The 23790-nt window shown below is 52.1% G+C and overlaps 1 protein-coding gene across 2 annotated transcripts in view; it reads left to right on the forward strand.

Annotated features, from left to right (window-relative positions):
• The window catches only part of SEC24B (SEC24 homolog B, COPII coat complex component), a 2214138-nt gene that overhangs the window by 1850608 nt on the left and 339740 nt on the right, over nucleotides 1–23790 (forward strand). For both annotated transcript variants that reach the window (XM_069630875.1, XM_069630876.1), the window contains one exon: nucleotides 6242–6379. In XM_069630875.1, the coding sequence (XP_069486976.1) occupies nucleotides 6242–6379 (138 nt within the window). The remainder of the gene's footprint in view (nucleotides 1–6241; nucleotides 6380–23790) is intronic.

Raw genomic sequence — 23790 nt, forward strand, 5'->3', positions numbered from 1 at the left:
TTGACCCCTCGCTGGTAACTCCAAATCTTACTTGTGCGGTTAATCCATGTGTTGAAAAATGATGTGCCGCACCCTCCGATCCCCTATACATTAGGGGTCAATTAAAACCTCACTCCCTGGTAGTAACAACCACCAGAAAGAGGGCAGGTAAACCACTTGCTTCTTCTGAAGCACCTCCCGGTAAAGAGAGCAAAAGACTATATGCTCTGGGCAGGAAAGTTGCCTCCACTTCCGCATATCAGGCACGAATTGCCAATAGTGCCACCCTTTTGGCAAGCTACAATTGCGATCAGTGGGAAGAAGTAGCTGCTTTGGTATCCTCCGCACCTGAACCACTGAAGAGCCAGTTGGCTCAGCTGGCAGCTGATGGAAGGTCTGTTTCAGGATGCATACTAAAAACAAACTTTGAGGCATCAGATATTGCTGGAAGATTCATTGCAGAAGGGGCACTGTAATAAAGCGTCACGCTTGTTTAAGACAGTCGGGGTTCAAACCCAAAACTCAAGCCACTCTTATAGACATGCTGGTAGAGCCGAACGTACTATTCGGCAAGGCAGTGGTGGAACCCTTAAAGACAGCTAAGGAGGAGTACGACACCATAAAATCTCTCAGACAACTCACGGATAAACCCTCAGGACAGAGGGGAAACACTAATTTTTGTCGCTTTCGGGGCCAAAGCTCCCAGGGGGATTCAAACTACTATCAAAACCAAGCAACCTCATGGGGCAACAATCAGTTCCAATCATCACAGGGCTTCCCCAGAGGCCAGTGCAGAGGCCGCACTATGGGTAGGGGCAGCCCCGCCAGAGGTGGTACGCCACCCAGTAAACAGTGACGTTCCACTTCGGGTCCCCTCCCATGCATCCCCTGTACGGGAGCGCGTTTCCACCTTCACCCACGCATGGGAGGGGATCACTTTGGACAGATGGGTGCTGTCCACAGTGTCCGCAGGATACTGTATAGAACTACTAAGGTGCCCCCACGACCATCCTCCAAGACAGAAGGTACACTCGTTGGAACACCAGAAAATCCTCCTCGAGGAGATCGCCATTCTGCTTTCAAAGGACGCCATAGAACTCGTCCTGGGCAGCCAGGAAAACCGGGGTATTTATTCATCGTACTTCCTTGTGCCAAAAAAAGATCTAACAATACGCCCAGTATTAGATTTGCGCCCTGCAAACAAGTAAGCCACAAAAATTCTGCATGATTACACTACAAGAGGTAATCCCCCTACTAAAAAAGGGGGATTACATGGCAACATTGGATATGAAAGATGCCTATTTTCATATGTTAATGTTCCCAGCGGACAGAAGATTCTTGCGTTTCAAAATAGACAACCAGCACTACCAGTTCAAGGTGCTGCCCTTCGGTATAGCCTCGGCTCCAAGGGTATTCACCAAGGTACTGGCGGTGGTGGCAACGCACCTACGCAGGGAGGCAATCCAAGTGTACTCTTACCTGGACGACTTGCTCATTACAGAAGAATCCCCCTTAATTTGCAGACTAAACATCCAAAGAACAATCAACCTCCTCTTCCAATTGGGCTTCTCAATCAACGAGAAAAAATCAAGTCTGGTGCCATGCACCTCAAAACATTTCCTAGGAGCTATCCTAAACACCCGAGAGGGGTTGGCCTTTCCATCAGAGGAAAGAATTCAAAATCTGTTGCTGCAAATTCCTGAATATCCGGCCGGTCGCCAAATAAGGGTGCGCAAAGCGATGCGTTTGCTAGGCATGATGGCATCTTGCATTTACCTGGTTCCCCACGCACGCCTGCGCATGCCATCCATGCAGGAATGGTTGGCGAAACAGTGGTCTCAAGGAAGTAGTCAGTGGGACGATCTAATGGTTGTTTCGCCAACAGTAGCACAGAGTCTTCGCTGGTGGGCAAGAGAGAATCTTACGAACGGGAAACCCTTCTACGATCCAGAGATACAGGCCGTTGTTGCAACAGACGCCTCCCTGGCTGGGTGGGGAGCCCACTACCTTCTGCATACAGCTCAGGGTCTCTGGTCTCACACAGTGGCTCAGAACCACATCAATCTGCTAAAACTTCTAGCAGTCTTCAGAGCGCTTCGGGCATTTGAACCCCTCCTATCCAACCAGTCAGTGTAGATCCTAACAGACAGCACGACTGCAATGTTTTACTTAAACAGGGGGGCACTCGTTCTCCAAATCTGTCCAAGCTTGCCTGGAAAATTTGGAAATGGGCACTCAAACGGAAGATTTACCTGTCATCCCAACATGTTCCAGGGGATCTCAACTCGCTAGCAGGTGCTCTGAGCAGGGATCCCTTCCCAGAGTAACACGAGTGGCGACTACATGAAAAGGTCATAGGAGACCTCTTCTCTCAGTGGGGTTTCCCCACTATAGACCTATTCGCCACAAGCAAAAACAGGCAATGCCCAAACTTCGCATCCAGGTTCCCCCATTCAGGTTCCAAGGGGAACGCCCTATGGATGAATTGGTCAGGAATATTTGCCTATGCTTTTCCACCAACCCCTCTGATGAGGAAAGTGGTAAACAAGATCCACAGGGAACCGATGACGCTCATCCTGGTTGCTCCTATGTGGGTGAGACAACCATGGTATCAACACCTACGCAAACTGGCGGTGTGCGACCCCATCAAACACCCATGCCGGTACAACCTACTCTCCCAGCAAGGGGGGCTAACAGTGCATCCTCAGCCCAGCTCGATGAACTTGGCAGCATGGCTCCTGAAGTCATCGAGTTCGGACATCTCAATTTACCCCAGAGATGTATGGATATTTTGAAAGAATCAAGAAAACCTAACACGAGGCACTGTTACTATGACAAATGGAAACAATTTGTTATTTGGTGCCAGAACAAGCAAATCAACCCAGTTCATTTTACTCCTTTTAATATTGTCACCTATATGCTCTGCCTTCTGGATGCAGGGTTAGTGTTTAACTCACTTAAAGTGCACCTGGCCGCTTTATCAGCCTACACCACTTTCCATAACAAGGTGTCATGGTGGAAAGTGGCAGTTGTCAAAGCATTTATGGAAGGGCTAAAGAGATTCCACCCTCCAATTTCTAACCCACCACCAGTTTGGGACCTTAATGTGGTACTTGCTAAGCTCAGGGACCTCCCTTTGAGCCCATGCACAAAGCTAGTCTCAAACACCTAACTTATAAAACTGCCTTCTTAGTAGCCATCACCTCCATAAGAAGGGTCAGTGAAATTCAAGCTCTGTCAGTGCAGGATCCTTTCTTTACTATTCATAAGGATAAACTGGTTTTACGCACTCACCCTAGGTTCTCACCTAAGTTCATTTCCAAATTCCATGTTAAGCAGTCAATTGAGCTACCGGCTTTCTTCCAAGAACCCAAGAGCTCTGCTGAGGTGAAACTCCACACACTAGATTTGAGGAGGGCAGTCCTTCACTATGTAGACAAGACCAGAACGCTAAGAAAAACAGATCAGCTGTTCGTCTCCATAGCTCCAGGCAGAGAGGGAGATTGTGTCTCTTAGAATGCCATCTCTAAGTGGATAGTCAGATGTATCCAACTGTGCTATTCCCTTTCAGATAAAACACTGCCTTTTTCGCCAAGGGCCCACTCTGCAAGAGGTACTGGAGCCACTCTGGCTTTCATTGCAAATGTCCCTCTTGACAGCATTTGCAAAGCAGCTACATGGAGCTCTATTCACACCTTTACTCAGCACTACTGCATTGACGCTCACTCCAAGACAGATACTCAAATGGGACAGGTGGTTCTAAGACACTTGTTCGCTCATGAACCTTCTCACATCCCACCTCCTTCTTCTAACACTGCTCGCTAATCTATGCACAGCATGTGATCTAAGCAGATTCCACAAGCCTCAGAAGGGATACATTACTCACCGTAATCGTATTTCTGATGCTTGTATCTGTTTAGATTCACATGCGCTCGCCCTTCCTCCCCTCTGAGAGAAGATGCATGGATGCTTGTAGTCTTATCTATCCTATCTGGTTGGATACTCTGTACTCACGCTACTCCTCATGCTACCTCATGTCAGAAAAAATACAATCTGAGGGTTGTACATGCATGAGGGATCATGGGTACAGGGGATGTCACACTAGGGATAATATTACTGGCACGCCCTGGTTCGATGCCCCTTTTCGAGTTTCGAAAAACAAACTGTAATACTCTGCAGCTTCCACTAGATGTCGGTCTATGCACAGCATGTGAATCTAAGCAGATACAAGCATCAGAAATACGATTACGGTGATTAATGTATCCCATTTATAAATAAATACCCTAAATATAATATATACACCCACAGGGGGTGTTTAAAGGTTCTTCAAAGGGGGTTGAGCAGTTTTCCCAAGTGTAGTGATCGTATCAGCAGTAAGTCCCAGCAAGTCCTGGTTGTTGAATTGAGCAGTGTCTCCAGCACAACAGCACTTGCAAAAGCACTTTTGGAAGCCATTTACATGCGAATGTCACATAGCCTGTATTTTAAATTGTGTTTTCTGGAATGCTGTTTGAGATTCTGACGTCTTTTGGGTAGAGAAGTGGTGTTTATAGCTAAATAATTGGAGGGATTTAGATGTGCTGGGATGTTCTGATCCAATTTGTTTTTTATCAAATGAAAGCTATACCCTGAACCCTCAGATACTTTTCAGTCCATGGTGACTGTGTGCTCAGGGTAACCTAAACGAACATATGATGGTGCGTGTTTACAAAAGTCTATATTCATGTACATGTAGCATTGAAAATTGAGGTGACAAGTGTATTGATCATTCTTCATTGTAGTCAATGTTGACATTGAAATAAAATAATGTATTATTTGTTTATATTTAAATTGATTTAATTATTTCTATTTTTATAAGTAAATCCACCTTGTGTGCAACCATGCATGTTTCTTGTCCCAAAAGGGGAGTGAAGGCTGTGGGGAATCAATACTGTTAAATTGGGGGTGATAGGTTGATAAAAAGAAGTTTATTAAATTAAAATTGTGCACACTTAATTTGGGTTGGGTGGAAAATTCCCCCGAACTAGATTTCACCCGATTAAAACATCCAACTCCATGGGGGATGAAGGCTTGCTGGACACTGCCATCAGCAGAAGTATAGGTGGTACTGCCAGACCCCATGTGAGACACATAATATTCCCAGTTCCCTAGGCTCAAGCACAATGGCTTTAGCAGCGTGCAGCGGATGCACCGCTATAGGTTCATTGTGGGGCATTAGGACCTAGAGTGGAGGCTAGCTTGGCTTTGAATGGAAGTACTGAGCCACAGAGAAAATATAAGAAATCTGGGAAAGTGGTAACGAAAATGAAAAGTCAATACAGATTTTGTACATATATTGTCTTTTTGGTACATTCCTGACAAGCCTGATCAGAATTAAGGGCCTTAAGACGAGAGAGACGGCTCTATTGGAACCCAGTGCCTTTGTTGTCTCTGGATGTTGCTATCACAACGCACAGCCCCTCTGGTGAGGCGGCAGAAGAGTTACCCTAAGAGGAGTCTCAAAATAGATATGTAAACTTTTTCTCTAGCATTATTGTTAGCTTCAAAATGGCAGATTCTGGGCTCTTCTGTTTTCATAAGTTTCATGAGTTTATATTGGAGAGTAGACAGCAGCCTTTTGCCCATTCTGTGCGCCTCTGACATTGCTGTTGTCCAACAAGCCACATATACTTAGTCTGCAGCAGCATTGTGAGGTACAAAGGATTGACTCTACACACATGCCCTGCTACTCATAGAAATACAATTCTGCATCAGTTTGCAGCCAACCATTATTTTTTTTTTCTGGTAGCTTTCAGCAGTTTTTAGTGCTCCTTTTGTTTAATTAGTCCAAACACTAACGTGCGCTATAACGCTGTCATTTATCCTAATCCCAACTCAAATCCTACCTTTTAGCCTAACTTGAATGGAAAAGCGGTTTCAAATTCTAAGCTTTTCACTCAAATGTAACATGGCCCTCATATTATCCCAGCCTAATGATGTTTCAAATGTGGGCAATTCTATAGGAAATTGTGTTTCAGTAGGTCATTAAGGAGGTAAATATTGAAAAGGCTCAGTAACCTTGCAGGTAATGTTTCTTCATGTGTCACATTTATTTTTCTCAGTGCATAAAAATGATGCCATTAAGGTCATGGGTCAAGTGCATTTCTCTTAGATTGAGTAGTTACACTAAATCACTCAACCTGCAGTTCTGGCAGGATTTTATTTGTTTTTTAGGTCTGGTTATGTCCTGAGTACTATACCGCTACTTTTGTTTCTCTTGCAGAAGGCATTTAGAACTGGCACTAGCACACGTCTGGATGATCGAGTATATGCAATGTGCCAAATGAAGTCTCAGCCATTATCTCAACTGATGAAAATAATTCATCCTAACCTGTATAGGATAGACAAACTTACTGATGAGGTATGAGTTTATTTAATTGTGTACAAATATAAAGCTTTGTCAGTTATGATTGTGAGTAAGTAAAAATAGGAATAAATGTGTAACCACTGTAATGGGCCACAGTAAAACCATTCCCTGGTGTCGTCAACACATCACAAGGTTGCTGGGAAGCTTTGTGTTGTATGGATGTAGAACGTTTCTTTCGAGGGGTTGGGTCCTACGACGTATTCCATATCTATGACAGATAATGTCCACAGCTGTGCTGCTTCGGAACAATTTCCGCGTCTGCGTCCTGTGTCGATGATGTCGATGCGCCGTCCCCGAGAACCTCCTCCGACGGCCGACGTCACCCAATGTGATAAGTAGGACGCACGACGCCCGTAACCTCAGTTCCGTTTTTTCCGCAAATGTGTTCGCTTCGTGAATCTCGGTACGCCTCGACTCTTTGGTGTTTGTTGTATTCTTCTCGGTTCTTTGAACCTGTTTGGTTTTTGTGAAAACCTGTTTGTGACGATGTCTACCTCGTCTTCAACACTGCGTCTGGGCTTCAAGAAATGCGGGGACTGTGGGTCCAAGATGTCGGTAACGGACTCGCACGACGCCTGCCTCTGGTGCCTCAGGGAGGCCCACGACACGGACGACTGTGTCGACTGCCAGACGCTCACGGCCAAGGCCTTGCGGGAGCGAAAGAAGAAGTTGTCAGTAGGTAGGGTGTCTAAGCCCAGGAAGTCGAGGTCGGCGGGGCTTTCGACGGATGATTCGAGAGGCGACTCTCTGCGTCATCGTCGGAGGTCCAATGGGTCTCCTTCCAGGAGTCGGTCTCGCCACTCCTCTGCCTCTTCGAGGCATTCCCCGGAAGCACCCGCATCGGTCGCCTTCCCCGTCCTCTTCCGAGGACTCCGCCCGTCGGCAGGTCGCTTATCCCACCATGCAAGTGACACCGGAGGAATGGGCTTCCTTCGAGAAGAAGATGTTGGCGATTCTTGAATCGCAGGGCACTGGTCCGTCCGTGCCTCCGAGTGGGGTCGGTCGTGATAGGTCAAGAGACACCGCTCGCACGCCTTCGGGCTCGGGTGGTAGGCACGGTTCACGGGAGAGGTCCCGCTCGGACAAGGGTAACCGTTCTCGCCATGCCCATTCCAGTTCTCGGTCCTCGACGCGCTTGAGACCACGTGATCCTGTGCCGTCTTCGAGGAAGACATCGATGCCTGTGGCGCCGAGGTCGTCGACGACCACTCTCGAGGCTCCGCTTTCGAGGGGGTCGTCGACGCTGTCGGCACCTAGGTCGTCGAAGGACACGCTCGGAGCCCTGGCTTCGAGGCCTTTGTCGACGCCACCGGTGCTGGCGGCGCTGCAGCTGATGTCGACGCCAATTCGCTCGACGCCGATTCTCTCGCCGCCGGCACCGACTCCTTCGGCGCCCTCAATGCCTTTTGAGGCGGGGGTTTTGGAGGGGCCCCGTGGCACGGGGGTAGCCCCTAGAAAGGCTCTGGCTAAGGTCAGGCATAGATTTGGCCCCCAGGTGTCTTCCTCTCACCGCCTGGAGTACATTTCAGAGGGTGATGAGGGCTCTGAGGGCTTGGTTCCGGTTACGGTGCCTGATGAGCTTCTCTCGGGCCATAGCCAATTTGATGACCTGAGGCAGTCACTGCATGATGCCAGTGGACTGAACACCTCTCCGGAGGTGGAGTTTTGTAGGCCGGAGCCTGGCACTCATGCCGATTCTTCGTACCGGCGCCTTATGTCTCGGGTCACCGAGTACTTGGGATGGTCGGCTCCCCAGGGGAGTTTGTACAGGATGATCTCATGGACATCCTTGATCTTGGTCCCCTCACTGACCTGGTACTGCCCTTTCATATGGCTCTACAGAGAAGGGTGGCGGCAGCTTGGACTGCTCCGGAGAGTCTCCCGGCAGTGGGCAAGTCTTTGTCGCGAACATACTGTCCAGCCAGTAGCGACCCCTGCTACTTGTCCAGGCACCCCACTCCAGAGAGTTTGGTGGTGCAGGCGGCTACGGCCCCGGCAAAGCAGGCATCGTATCGTGCCATCCCTCCGGATAGGGACGACAACAGTTTTGATGGCTGGGCGATGAAAGTGTTTTCTTCAGGGGGTATGGCGCTTCAGGCGGCCAACTCCGTATGTGCCTTGTCTCGTTTCACACACACTCTGTGGAACTGTGTTGCATTAGCGGATGAACATATTCCCGAAGGGGACGAACGGGATGGTTTCCTTGCTATGGTTCAGGATGGCAAGGATGCCATGTGTGAGGCCGTTCAGTCGGGTTTGTACATGGCAGATTGTGTCAGCCGGTCCATGGCGGCGAGCACCGTAATACGCAGGTTTGCGTGGTTGCGGAAGTCGGGGTTCGCTCCTGATGTGCAGTCCCGGCTCCTCAACATGCCCTTTGACGGTGAACATCTTTTTGGCAGCAAGGCTGACGAGAGCCTTGAGAGGTTGCAGACCTCCAAAGCTGCAGCGAAGTCGTTGGGCGCTGCAGTTCGACAACATCCACCTTTTCGTCCTAGGGGACAACAATGGAAGTGTGGTTCCTTTCGCTATTACTCGTCCTTCAGTAAAGCGAGAGGAGCTGTCAGTCAAAGGGGTCACCGTAAGAGTGCCAGAGGTGGAAAACAGGGTACTCGAGATGCCAAGGCCGCTCGGGCAGTTGCCTCTTTGCCCTCAGGCAACGCCGCAGCCGCTACCACTCAGTCATGAGGCCAGGTCCCACGGTTCGCCGGTTGGGGGAAGGCTGGCGCAGCATCTTGTAGAGTGGCGTGCCATTACTTCAGATGTGTGGGTTCTGGGGATCATAACCCACGGCTACTGTCTTCCCTTTCAGCAGAGGCCTCACGACAATCCACCTGGGAACCTCTTTGAAGAGTCCGGATCCGCTCCTTGCACAGGAAAATCGAGCCCTGCTGGAGAAAGGCGCCATAGAGCTGGTGCCTGTAGCGGAGAAGAACAAGGGATAGTATTCCTCCTCAGGAAGGACAAGTTCAAGATACTTACTCTCTCTCAAGTCCTCCAGGCCCTTCAACTGCAGGACTGGTTGGTGTCTCTCGACCTCAAGGACGCTTACTTCCATGTGCCGATCCATCCCAAGCACAAGAAGTACCTGAGGTTCGCGGTTGGTGACTCGCACTTTCAGTTTCGGGTCCTGGTGTTCGGATTGACCTCCGCCCCGAGGGTTTTCACCAGGCTCATGGTGGTGGTGGCAGCGCATCTCAGGAAAGGGGGGATTCACGTCTACCCCTACCTGGACGATTGGTTGAGCAGGGGGAGCTCTCCTGAGCAAGTCCTGGATCATCTGTCCGTCACCTGCCACTCCCTTCACAAGCTGGGCCTCTCCCTCAATTTAAAGAATTCCCATTTGACGCCAACACAGCGGCTCCAGTACATCGGAGCAGTGCTCGATACATCCCTGGGGCTGTGTTTTCCTCCCCAGGTGAGGGCTCTTCACATTCAGCAGATGGCGCACAGGTTTCAACTTGCCTAGACGCTCCCGGTGTTCGAGTTCTTGAGGTTGCTCGGCCTCATGTCATCCTGCATTCTTCTGGTGCCAGAGGCTCGTCTGCGGATGAGATCTTTGCAGTGGGCACTCAAGATGCAGTGGTCGCAATCTTCCGGCAGGATGTCGGACACTGTTCAGGTGCCGCCCTCGGTCGCCCAGGACCTTCTGTGGTGGGCCGTCGAAGGCAATCTGATGAAAGGGGCCCCGTTTTGGCTTCCCTGGCCGGAGGTGACGATCATGACGGACGCATCCCTCACGGGATGGGGAGCTCATGCCAACGAGTTGACAGTCAGCGGTCGTTGGTCTCCGTCAGAGTCCAGACTCCATATCAATCTGTTGGAGCTGAGGGCTGTCAGGCTAGACCTGAAGGATTTTCTGCCAACTGTGCGAGGAAAGAGTATCCTGATCCTAACGGATGCACTACCTCAACAAAAAGGGGGGGGGCAGGGTCACTTCCTCTGTGCAGGGAGGCGATGCAGCTCGAGTTCTGGGCCATCCAGCAGGAAGTTTCGATCTCGGCTGTTCATCTGGCCGGGGATGACAACGAGACGGCGGACGCTCTGAGCAGGCAGAGCACGATCTCTCACGAGTGGCAGCTGGCTCAGGAGATTCTCCTGGAGATCTTCGCCCTTTGGGCGACCCCTCAAGTGGATCTCTTCGCCTCCAGTGTCAACCGGAAGTGCGAAAGGTTTTGCTCGTGGGAATTTCCTCCAAAAGGAGCCTTAGGAGATGCGTTTGTGGTGGAGTGGTCGTTCCCACTGCTGTACGCGTTTCCTCCAGTCCCCGTAATCCCGCAAGTACTGCGGAGGTTACGGAGGTTCGGTTCCCAGATGATCCTCATTGCTCCGTCGTGGGCTCAGAGGACGTGGTACCCGGACCTTCTCGACTTGTCCATCTGCCCTCCGCGTCGTCTTCCCTACCGAGACGATCTGCTCTCATGGGAGGGGGGGGTCAGGTTCTCCATCCAGAGGTCAGATCCCTCAACCTTCACGCTTGGCTTCTGAAAGGTTGAGGTATAAGGATTGGGACCTCCCTGAAGACGTGTTGGAGGTGTTGCTCTCGGCCAGGTGGCCGGCAACAAAGTCTCTGTACCGTTGGCGTAAGTTCTGCGACTGGTGCAGAGTTAAGAATGTGGATCCTTTTGAGTGTGACATTCCCATGGTTCTGTCTTTTTTGCTTTCCTTGGTCCACAGGGGCTTACAAGTGGGTACCATTTAAAGGTTACCTGGCGGTGTTGTCCATATTTAAGCGCTCGTCTGAAGAATGTTCCTATTTTAAGATTCCATTAATTTCTCAGTTTTTAAAAGGGCTCGCTAATGTGTTTCCTCCGTCCCCTTTTCTGGTGCCCGGTTGGGATTTGAACCTTGTTCTTAAGTTTCTTATGGGTGCTCCGTTTGAGCCTTTGAATTCTTGCCCTTTGAGACTGTTAACTCTTAAACCTGTATTTTGGATTGCGGTTACTTCCGCTCGCAGAGTGAGTGAGTTACAGGCACTTTCAGTTAAGCCACCCTTCACTATGTTTCATATGGACAGAGTTGTCCTTCGAGTTCGTCCTTCCTTTCTTCCGAAGGTGGTTTCGGAATTTCATTTGAGCCAGAAGGTGGTTCTTCCGGCATTCTATCCTCCTCCACATCCTGGTAAGGAAGAGGAGAGACTCCATAGGCTTGATCCTAGGAGAGTGTTGAGCTTTTATATTTTGCGCATGTCCCGGGTCAGAGTGGACAATCAACTTTTCATTGGTTATGCTGGAAAGCGTTTGGGACCAGCTGTGACGAAACAGACTTTGTCTCGTTGGATTATTTTAGCTATCTCCGAGTGTTACCGCTTGGCGGGTAAGGACCCTCCGGCTGGCTTGCGGACCCATTCTACCAGGGGAGTGGCTGCGTCTACTGCCCTACAGAGGGGTGTTCCTATTCGTCACATCTGTGATGCAGCCACCTGGGCTTCGGTACATACTTTTGTACGTCACTACTCCCTCGATTCCATCCGAGGGCAGGATCTGGCCTTTGGCAAGGCAGTCCTTTATAAAGCAATTTAATTGGGCATGCTAAATTTGTGTTCTAAATTCTTTTCCCACCTCCTTGCTTGGTACTGCTTTGGGAGTCTGTCATAGATATGGAATACGTCGGAGGACCCAATCCCCTCAAAGAACAAGTTACTCTCTTACCTGGTAACGTTCTTTCGATGGGATGGTCCGACGACGTATTCCATATCGCTCCCTCCCTACCTTCCCTGCTGCAGAATTTCTTCTGCGATTGCATCTTGCGTTCTGCAAGGCCTTGTGTGTCTGACTGGCAGAAAACTGGTGTCACACGTTCTGGGGAAAAAACTACAACTGAGGCTACCGGCGTCGTGCTTCCTACTTATCACATCGGGTGACGTCGGCCGTCAGAGGAGGTCCTCGGGGACGGCGCATCAACGTCATCGACGCAGGACGCAGACAATTTTCCAAAGCAGCACAGCTGTGGACATTATCTGTCATAGATATGGAATACGTCGTCTGACCATCCCATCGAAAGAACGTTACCAGGTAAGAGAGTAACTTGTTCTTTTTTCCGGCCATTATACACGTGAAGTGGCAAGTATCATAATATGACTGTGCTGTCTTTTCCAATGCTGCATCAAGCTTGTGTTTTTAAACAACTTCATCAATGTCCCCATTTGATATATATATTTTTAATTAGAACTAGCATGGACGCTTTTTTTACCATGTGTGCTATGACTGCCTCCTGCCCAACTCTAGAGGTAAGGGGTCGAGAGGTTCTGCACGCTACCAGGTGCTGCATGCTCCTGGGGGCAGTGTGGGAAGGATCCCATCCCCAATCTCCCCATGTATGATCAGTTAGTAGGGGCTTTTCGCAGATGTGTAAAGAGCATACCCCTTTAGCTTTAAGGAAACTTCCCAACATGAATAAACCCTCTAAATCATCACCACACCTTAGGTGTAATTGGCCCAGACAAGTTATCCTTACAGGATTAACACAATCCCCAAGCGCTGGTTTTGAAGAGAGACTAGCCCTTGATGGCCAAGTGAAGAATCACTGTGTCACACCAAAAGACAGCACACACTAGAGACCTGCATGGAAACCTGAATCGCATACCCTTTTTTACCATGCCCGCTGTGACCATCAGGAGCGGAGCCCTCCTGTAAGCAGCTATTCTTCACACATGCAGGAAATCCCGTTCCTATATGGTGGTCGCTGTACGTAAAGGCTTGCAGTGCTCTTCTGTGCAGTTAGGGGCACAGTGATGAAGACTGCAGGAGAAAGCCCTCAGTTTCAAATACACCAATACATTTCCGCAATCAGTAAACATGTTCCCCTGAATATGGTTAAACAGGCGAGGCCCTCAAGGTGTTTTTTTTCCCTATGTAAACTGGAAGTAGTTGGGCAGAGGAAGGCTGTTTGGAGCCATAGGAGGAGCGATTTATGAGCATGCTGGAGGAGAAAGCAGAAGGAAGGAGGCCATGGGGCAAAAAGTGATGTGGAGTAAGGTGGTGAAGGTGGAGAGTAAGGAGGTGAAGAAAAAGTGGGGAAGTAAGGTTGTGGTGATGGTGAAAAGTAAGGTGCTGAAGATGACGAGTAAAGAGCTGAGTGAACAGGAGATGAATAGAAACATCAGAAGGAGTAGGCGAGTTACAAGAGAAGGGAAAGAAGGAAAAGGTAGAGAGGAATGTAAAAGTAACAGCAGGACCCCGAGATGTGTGTATTCTGAAGGAAGTTGGAAAAGAAATAAGGGAGGAGAGGCGGCGAGCCATTGGGGAAGGATGTTGGAGGCAGAGCAGTTACAAGCCTGACCGGAGAAAGTTGAGGAGGTATGGAAGTACAAGCACCTGGCAGGGCATCGAGGTGGAACTGAAGGGGGGAGAGTGCAATGCAGTTGAGAGGAAAGGAGTGGAGCAGGAGAAGTCCCCTTTAGGCATGAGACCATTGTGACACGTCCAGGAGGTAGAGATGAAGAGTCTGGACCCTAGGAGAGTGGGAGGAGAAGAATGCAACCAGAGTAAGCCCATATACCAACATAGTTGAACAACAGCCTCCTGGTGCCATTTGTGGAGCTCAGCTTGGGGTTACCCAGCCTTACAACCAACGGCTATGCAGCCTAACTTGCAAGTGCACGAGGGCCCAGAGACCCAGACTGAAGGGTCTCTGGGTCCCCTCCCAGGAGTCCAGGACGAGAATCAGGAGACCACAATCAATGGAACAAGGAGATCAGAAAGAGATTTAGGGACACTCAAACTCCCAGAAGGCAATTGACCGAGAATTGACAGCACATCCTATAAAGGGACTCAGGATTGAATATCATAATACCCAGAGACTTTAGTTTTTAAGACCTAAGAAGTAGCTTTGCTGCCTTTGTATTTAACTTAGCCAAAACTTTGTAATCATCCCCAATAAACCTGCATCGACAGTTGGTGTCAAAAGTATGATCAATTGGTGCTCCTTCTCTAGTCTACCACAACCACCTTCTCTGGCTCTGAGACACCTAGCTCTCAGACAGAATGAAAAATATAAACTCCTGAAGCCATCCTTCCCGTGTACGACCTCTTGGGCGAAATCGCAGATGTAATATGTTATCCCAAGGTAAGTGAATACGGAGCTCATATGAAGTGCTCCCACCATGTTGGCTACACCCCTTCTTAGGCCAACTTTAACAGCAAGTAAAGAAATCTTGTGTTAAGTCATGCCTTCTGCCAAAAAAACGAACATGCGTCTGTTTCCTCCACCCCCCCATTCCTTTTTTTTTCCTCCCCACCACCCCTCCAGCACTATCGGAAATGTCGTCAGGCCTAGTATGAAAGTCGCTTGTTTTGTTCCTCCCCTCCCTTTCTGCACCCCTCTCCCTCACCTTTTGTTTTTCTCCGGTTCTATCAGAAATGTCGTCAGGCCTAATACGGTAGTCGCCTGTCTATTTCCATTTCCTTCCCACTCTCCCCCTCCCTTCCTTATCTATGTCTTAGCTCTTGCACTATCTGAAATGTCGTCAGGCCGAGTACGATAGTTAATGTCACATCCTTACTGTTCATGGCCTGTAAGAATGTGGTTGTATTTTCCCTCGTTCCCTCCCTTGCCTTGAAGCGCTTTGAAACACATTGTGTATAGGCGCTATATAAATAATCATATCATATCATATCACACGTGGCCCGGGCCTCTTGCGATGCAAGGAGTCTTGTATAGCATCCTTCTGGCACCATTGGTGGCCTTGCTGCTCATGGCTCTGAAAGAAAAAAGGAAAGTGGGCTTCATTAGTGGGACAGTGGAAGAGGCAGATCCTAAACCGGTGGTGTTGATGGGTGCATGTTGAAAGGACCTGGTTCCTGTGTGCCATTCTGCTTTCTATGGGTGTGGTGGAAGAACTTGGTTGTATGTTTGCCATAGAGAAGAGTCCAAGATCTAATACACTACAGTGCTTTGGATCTGGTTAGCCACTGATGTGGGAGAGTGCGATCGGGCTAAAGAGGAGTTTGGCTTGTGTTGATGTGCTATTGGCTATTCCTGTGCCGGCCGTCTGTGTAGAGTTTGTTTGTGTGTGGGTGTAGTAAGGTGGTAGTTATTCGAGGGGGGTGTAGTAAGGTGGTAGTTATTCGAGGGGAGTCTGTTAGTTGGTGGTAAGGGGTAGTAGGCCTTATACAGCAAAACAACCCTTCAGCCCACTCAAAATGGAGAATAGCTATTTCTCCAGCATGGGGTCTTGCATGGATTCACATGCTCATGAATATTCCCCATCGTCAGGCTGGGAATCCTCGGTAAAAAGAAAGCAGTATTCCTTTAGACTGAAAACTGCTTGTCTCCTCTATAACCAAGCATTGTCCTTTGGGTCATACTCATACTGCCCCCAGCCAATGACACTCGTCCTCTTAAGCTCCACCCCTGGTGGCCATCATCAGAATTTGACTGCCCGTCTCGGTGTTGGCAGTCCTCTTGCTTTTCTCCCCAAGAATTGTGACTTATTTGCTGTTTATGGATAGTTTTCCATAGTTTTTTATGGCCTTTTCTTCATCGACTGCCACGCGTCAACTCCCGACAGCGGGGAGATCGTGTTTACATCATTGGATCTTCTCTCTAAGAGTTTTGACAGGCCCAGGCTTGGCCCTATATCTCACCTTGATGATGGCCGACGTGGCCAATAGAAGTCTCTTCAGGACCTGCGAGTCCTGTGGCCTGAAGAACGAGTACGTCAAGATATCGGCACCGCAAGTGTTCTTATTGTCTCCACCAGGACCACGCCGAAGACAGGTGCGAGATCTGCTGCAGGTACCCGACGAAGGCCAAGAAGGATCGCTATCGCAGGTTGGTGCCTTGGCTCAAGACGGAGAAGGCCTCCGACACGGCCTCCGGCTGCGGTCACACCTCATCAAGGACCGGCGGGGTCCCATGAGCATGCTCAGTCTGAGAAAACGATATTGAGGTCCTTTGAGGATGCTCCTTCCGAGGGGATCAAGAAGAAGGCAAAGTATCACGCATCTGCTCTCATGAAGATCGCTGCTGCTGCGGGATCTGGTTCGCGAAGGGGTTGCTCCCTGTCGACAGTGAGCTTACTGGCTAGTGGATTGCCTTCACACAAGGAAGACTGTAACCCCTTCCAAACAAAAGTCATCTTCTAAGGGCAAGTCGTCAAAGGAGAGACCTGCGGTCAGTGAATGAGACGCTCCAGGCTGTTAAGGCAGACACGGAGACAGCATGCTCTCTGGGGACCATGCAGCAAAGGAGGTCGTCCTTTAGTTCCCTGTGGGGAAGAGTCTCCAGATCCTCCATGGGTGCACTACCCCCTATCATCAGCAATGCCGCTCCACCACCCAGAAAGCCTAAAGGGGGTTCTCCAAGGCCTACGGCAGCAGGGTCTGCGTTGGCGTCGTCCACAGGCCAGGACGCAGATGCCAAGGCAGGCCTGAACCGTCAGTGCACCACAGCCCCACCTTTCGCACCCCAGTGGGAGGCCGGCTATCGAGCTTTGTCAAACAGTGAAAAAACAATGTGGCACGTCAAAAACTTAACATGGCCCAACTGCTACATGAGGTTCAAACCATGTTATGAAAAGGGTCGAGAGAGCCAGTCCCTCAGTGCCTCCGGGGCTTCGGAGTGTACTGCAGATACTTTCTGGTATGAAAGAAGTCAGGAGGGTGGCGGCCAATCCTAGACTTAAGACACCTCAACAAGCTTAAAGTCACAAAAGTTCAGGATGGTCACGTTGCAGCACTTGCTCGACCAGCTTTGAAGAAGGGGATTTTCTGGCAACTCAGGACCTGGAGGGCGCATACTTTCACATTTCCATTCATCGGCAACATCTGAGGATTCTCCGTTTTGTGGTCTAGGGATGGCACTACCAGTTCAGGGCCCTGCCCATCAGCCTGAAAACGGCCCCCACAGTGTTCACAAAATGCTTGGCCCTAGGCCGGTGCATCTGTGATGCTGGAAATGCATCGGAGGGACAGGGCCTCCGTATCCTTGTCCTTTACTGCCTTTCTATCGTGTGTTCTGTCATATTTTCCACGCAGGAGTTCATGTGGGACTCCTGGCGGTGCAGCTCTCTCTCTTTTGGTTTTGTGAACAGACCCATGGGATACCCTTACGACACCCGTGGGTGGGGGTACAACCCTGTGCCCCTAGTGTATGTTTTTGGGCACCTGTGGCAGCTCCATGCTGACTTTGACAGGTGCGCTGAGTATCCTCCATTCTCCAGCATGGGGTCTGGCATGGATTCACATGCTCATGAATATTCCCCGTCGTCAGGCTGGGAATCCTCGGTAAAGAAAAAACCAGTATCAGTTTCGTTTCTGATCTGTCTTTCGTAGTAATAACCAATCACTGGTCTCTGCGTCATACTGACCACAGCCAATGACTGCCCTCTTCCTAAGCACCGCCTCTGGCAGCCATCTTCAGATTTTTACCGCACGTTCATGTGTTGGGATCCTCGTGCTATTGCTCTCGAGCGTTAGTGCTATTTTTTCACGTTTTTTTCTCAAAACTTTGTTTTTTCTGGTCAAAAGAGCCTCAAGCTCCACCGACTCTCCATCCAATCAACGGGGACCCGTGTCGGATTCGTCTGCGCCCCTCAAGGGTGAAGATTTCGTCGAGCTACATTTTGGAGGACTCCAGAAGCTTCTCAGGCCCGGACATGGCCCAGGAGAAGGGAAGCTCGACGCCCAGAAAGCTGTTCAGGGCCTGCCCTGGATGCCAGCTGCAGAACGTCTTTAAGGAGGACGAACACTCCTTTTGTCTCTACTGCTTACATGAGGACAAGACGCACGTGGAGAAGGACTGTGCGTTTTGCGGCAATATGTCGGAGCGGACCATGAAGGACCGCCACCAACGCCTCGCCAACTGGCTGGAAGGGAAGAGCCCGTCAGGCGAGAAGAAGAGGAAGAAATCCGAGCGGTCTTCTAAGACTTTTGAGGACGCCCCGGCGACGGGGGTCCAACACAAGGCCAAGCACCGCGAGTCCGCTGGCACCGGGAGCGCCGAACGGTCGGGCTCTACGGGCGCCAGGCAGGGCGCACCCTCCCCGGCACCTTCAGCCACGAGCCAACGCTCTGGGTCGGGTAAGAGGAAGGGCGAGCACCCGGCGAAGCTCCTGGAGTGGCCCCGATTGAGCTCGAAGGCCCCATCGGAGGGGGAGCGAGGCAGTGTCCCCCCCCCTCAAGGATAAGGCGGTGAGCGCACCTAAGGTGGTGAAGGCTTTAATCCATCCGGCCAAGCCCTCTATCGATACTGTCGCGGCGGCCCTGGCTCAGCCTGTGGAGGCTACACCAGTGGTGGCGACCTCGGGGCTCAGAGTCTCCCTGCCACCTCAGAGGGAGTCCTCTTTTGTGCCCATCGATAGGACCCCTGTGAAATCCCCGGCGGGGAAGAAAAAGGGGGGGCAGGGCGTCGTCGTAGATTCGGCTTCAGAGGAAGAGCTGATCGAGGTCTTAAGCCACGGCCTTGGCGTGGATGAAGACCGGCCCGTCAGGATGGATCCCGACGCAGGTGACGACGACAGCGTCGAGGGTGCCGACGGGGCCCCTGATCGCCCGTCGGATTCCCCTCTGCCAGCGCCGCAAGACAACTCGGCGGCCATTTTGTTGGCTATACAGTCCTTATGCTCAGAGATAAGGGCGAGACTACCGTTGCCGACGGAGGAACCTCTCCAGTCGGGGGATCCTGAACCGGGACCTTCTGGTGTTCCCCCGCCCAAGAAAAGAAGGATTCACCCTCCACCTCCTTTTCAGCCGTCGCGACCCGTCCAGCCCTCCTCCCCGTCCACCCGAGGGGATGATACGGGGACTGACACGGCAGCGACGGGTACGGACGACGAGGTATACGACGAGGATCTCCCGTCGTCACCTCCCACCAGGGCTTCTCCGCCCGACGAGATTGGATCGTTCCACTCCATGATCGCCAGGGCATCCGAGCTTTTCCAACTCGCGGTGCCTCTACTGGACAACATTTGGGATGAGGGCCTCGCCCTCCTCAAGAACCCTTCCACGACGCCAGCTAGAAGAGACCGGTACGAGAAGAAGTACCGGGTCCCGGACGCGGCCCCCCTGTGCCTCTGGGCGCAGCCTACCCCGGACTCCGTTGTCTCCGGCGGCCAGGAAGAAAGCGGGGGGGGGGGGTGCGGCCTCCACATCGACTTCCCCACCGGATGGCGAGGGAAAGAAATTGGACGCTATGGGACGCAGGGTCATCTCGTCTGCAGCAACGACGATTAAAGCGGCCAACGCCTTGGCTATCGTGGCCCGCTACGACAGGGAGCTATGGTACAAACTGGCTCCCCTGCTGGACTTCCTACCGGACGACAAGAGGGCGGATGCCCTGGAGATCCTACAAGGTGAGGTGTCGTCGGACCACGCCATCACTATTGCGACGGACATCGCCGACACTGGGTTTCGCCAGTTGGGCAACGGCGTGTGCCTTAGGCGGCGTGGATGGCTCAAGGCTACGGACTTCCGTCAAGACGTACAGACCAGAGTCCTGGACATGCCGTTCGATGGGAACAACCTGTTTGGGAAAACAGTGGACGATTCCCTTCAGGCCATTAAAGCGGACACTGAGACGGCCCGGGCCCTTGGGGTTCTACAGCAACGACGGACGCCCTTTCGGAGCAGCGGAGGCAAGGGCGCCTCCAAAGGTTCCGGCGGCGGTTTCTCTACCTACCGTCAAGCGGCCCGCTCGTCGTCTCAGGAGGCCTACAGAGGACGAGGCAAGTCTGGCGGACCCCGCCGTCGTCGCCAAGGAGGTCAAGGCGGCAAAGCCTCGTTGAAACAGGATTGAACCGGCCGTGGGGTCGGGCCCCCACCGAAGCACCCCGGTGGGAGGCCGGCTGGCGAGCTTCGTCAGCGTGTGGGAGTCCGTCTCCACCGACCGTTGGGTGCTGGACACCTTAGCCCGGGGCCACGCGCTCGAGTTTCAAAGAAGGTGCCCGCGCGTCCCCCCCGTGGCCAGGAAAGAGCTTCACGTCCCTCAGCTTCTCCTGGAGGTAAAGGCGTTGCTCAGGAAGGGCGCCATCGAACTCGTCCCAAAGAGGCTTCGGGGCTCCGGAGTTTACTCGAGATACTTCCTCGTGAAGAAGAAGACGGGAGGATGGCGCCCCATCCTAGACCTGCAACGTCTGAACAAGTTCATCAAGGCGCAGAAGTTCCGGATGGTCACCCTCCAGCACGTCCTGCGTCAGCTGGAGGAAGGAGACTTCCTGTCGTCGTTGGATTTGGAGGATGCCTACTTCCATATTCCCATCCTAAAGGGGCACCGAAAATTCCTCAGGTTTGTGGTCCAAGGGCGTCACTACCAGTTCAAAGCCCTCCCCTTCGGACTACGGTCGGCACCCAGGGTATTTACCAAGTGCCTTGCACCGGTGGCGGCGCAGCTGTGCCGCGAGGGGATCCACGTCTACCCCTACCTGGACGACTGGCTCATCCGAGCCAAGACGAGGGAGCTCGCCGTGGAGCACACGGCAAGGACCGTCCAACTTCTCACGGACCTGGGATTCTCCGTGAACTACGCCAAGTCCCACCTGGTACCCGCGCAAAACGCACTGTTTCTGGGAGCGAAGCTCGACACAGTGTCCCTTCTGGCCTCCCCGTCGGAGGAAAGGACCAGGTCCATCCTGGGCAAGGTACAGCGGATGTTGGTTTCCGACGCGGCCAAGGTGAGGTCCATCAAGTCCCTCCTCGGAATGATGTCTTCTTGCATCTACCTCATTCCCATGTGCAGGCTCCGGATGCGCCCGTTGCAGGAGTTCCTGGACGCGCGCTGGACCCAAACGACGGGCGGCTTCGAGGAGAGGATCACACTCGACGAGAGTTTCCGCCGAGCGGTCCGGTGGTGGGGCACCCGCGCGCATCTGACGGCGGGCATGGACTTCCAGACCCCAGACCACCAGGAGACAGTGACCACGGATGCCTCCCTGGAAGGGTGGGGAGCGCACACCGAAAATCTGCACGCGAGAGGCCTGTGGCTCCCGATGGAGAAGTCCCTCCATATCAACGTCCTGGAGCTCCGTGCAGTGTTCTGGGCCCTCAGGTCCTTCCTTCCGTCCCTCAAGGGCAAGGTGGTGAGGATCTTCACCGACAACACCACCACCATGTTTTACATCAGGAAACAGGGCGGAACCAGGTCCCCAGCACTGTCCAAGGAGGCGCAGGACCTGTGGCATTTGGCCGTCGCCCAAAGGATGTTTCTGGTGCCGTTTCATCTGGCAGGGATAAAAAACACCATCGCCGACTCACTCAGCAGGGAGCTGCGCTCGTGCCACGAGTGGGAACTACGCCAGGATCTAGTGGATCGCCTCTTCCGACGGTGGGGCACACCCCAGATCGACCTGTTCGCGACGGCGACGAACTCCAAGTGCCGGAGGTTCGCCAGCAGGTTTCCCCAGGCGAGGAGCATGGGCGATGCTTTCTCGTTCCCCTGGGAGGGCCTGTTCCTCTACGCGTTCCCTCCTTTGCCACTGCTAATCCGGCTCGTCAACCAGCTCAAGAGGTCACGGTGCAGGATGATCCTCGTTGCACCTGCGTGGCCGAGGCAGATATGGTTCCCGGACCTTCTGGACTTATCAGCGTCCCCGCCAATCAGGCTGCCGGTGGACGCGGGTCTACTCTCCAGGGAAGGAGGCGCCATCCTCCACCACGACCCGAAATCGCTGAACTTGCAGGCCTGGCTCCTGCAGCGCTAGAGTTTGGAGGATACGACATACCGGCCGACTGCAGAGAGGTTCTTGCAAAGGCCAGGGCGTCCTCGACTCTTACATGCTACGGACACAAATGGAAGAGGTTCTCTGTCTGGTGCCACGCACAGAAGATTAACCCTCTACGGATTACGGCTCCCCAGGTACTGCCATACCTGCTGACGCTGGCCAAAGCTGGACTGGCACACGCGTCCATCAAGATTCATCTTGCTGCGATCTCCCGTTACACCAGGACCACGGGGCGGACGTCCTTGTGGTCTCATCGTCTGGTGAAAGAGTTCATGAAGGGACTGTTCAGATCGTTCCCGCCGGTGAAGGCTCCGGCCCCGGCGTGGGAGCTCAACGTGGTGCTGACCAAGCTCATGGGACCTCCGTTCGAGCCTCTGCACTCAGCCCCGTTGAAGTTTCTGTCGTGGAAAACAACGTTTCTTGTGGCCATCACCTCCGCACGACGGGTGGGAGAGATCCAGGCCCTTTCCTGCAAGGCCCCGTACTTGACTTTTCACGACACGAGGGTAGTGCTCAGGACGCACCCCACCTTCATGCCCAAGGTACCGTCGGACTTCCATCTCAACGAACCCTTGGTGTTGCCTGTGTTCTCCCCGTCGCCTTCGTCGCCGGCTGAGAGGACTTTGCACTCGCTGGATGTGGCTAGAGCGCTGAAGTTCTACGTGGACCGCACAAAGTGTTTTCGGAAGACGTCACAACTCTTTGTGAATTTTGGACCTGTCAATCAGGGGAAGGCTCTCTCGAAGGCTTCCATTTCCAGATGGCTCTCCGGCTGTATCATGTACTGTCATTGGTTGGCAAACCGACCGCTGCCTGGCCGTCCGAGAGCCCATTCCACCAGAGCGATTGCAGCCACCACGGCGTTCCTTTCTGGTGTGCCCCTGCTGGACATATGCAGGGCTGCTACGTGGAGGTCGACGCACACCTTCACGAAATTCTACTGCGTCGATCGGGATTCCAGGGAGGAGTCCAGGGTCGGCCAAGCAGTGCTGCGCAACCTGTTCGCCTGAGGTGAGCCTGGTGAGGAGGTAAGATGCTTAATGTTGGGTTTGATGTAATGCTTAATGTTGAGCCTTTGCCACCTCCCGTGGTTGTGCATGTGTGTACTGCTATGTATTCTTTATTCATGAGCATGTGAATCCATGCCAGACCCCATGCTGGAGAAGGAACAAGTTACTTACCTGTAACTGTTGTTCTCCAGCATGGGTCTGGCATGGATTCACATGCGAACCCTCCCGCCTACCCCTCTGCGGCTCTTCACTTGGTCATACTGCCACTTCACGTGCTTCCAAATCTGAAGATGGCTGCCAGAGGCGGTGCTTAGGTAGAGGGCAGTCATTGGCTGTGGTCAGTATGACGCAGAGACCAGTGATTGGTTATTACTACGAAAGACAGATCAGAAACGAAACTGATACTGTTTTTTTCTTTACCGAGGATTCCCAGCCTGACGACGGGGAATATTCATGAGCATGTGAAGCCATGCCAGACCCATGCTGGAGAACAACAGTTACAGGTAAGTAACTTGTTCCTTTTGGGGATCCCCAGGCCCTGCCATTGGAATCAGTTGATTCCTGATGGAATACAAGATGGCCCCTGTGGCCTCTTGCTTTCTATTACCTATTACCTTGTTTTCCCAAAGTCCTGGGAAGCCCTGACTCTGTCCCTTCCCCCTGACTGGCTGTTGGGTGGAAGTGCCATATATGGTGGTGTTGTGAAGGCCCGGCCAGACTAGCTGGAGCCTTCCCAG

This window comes from Ambystoma mexicanum, chromosome 6q (genome assembly GCF_040938575.1).
Source record: "Ambystoma mexicanum isolate Mex_15411 chromosome 6q, UKY_AmexF1_1, whole genome shotgun sequence".
Classification (NCBI taxonomy): domain Eukaryota; kingdom Metazoa; phylum Chordata; class Amphibia; order Caudata; family Ambystomatidae; genus Ambystoma; species Ambystoma mexicanum.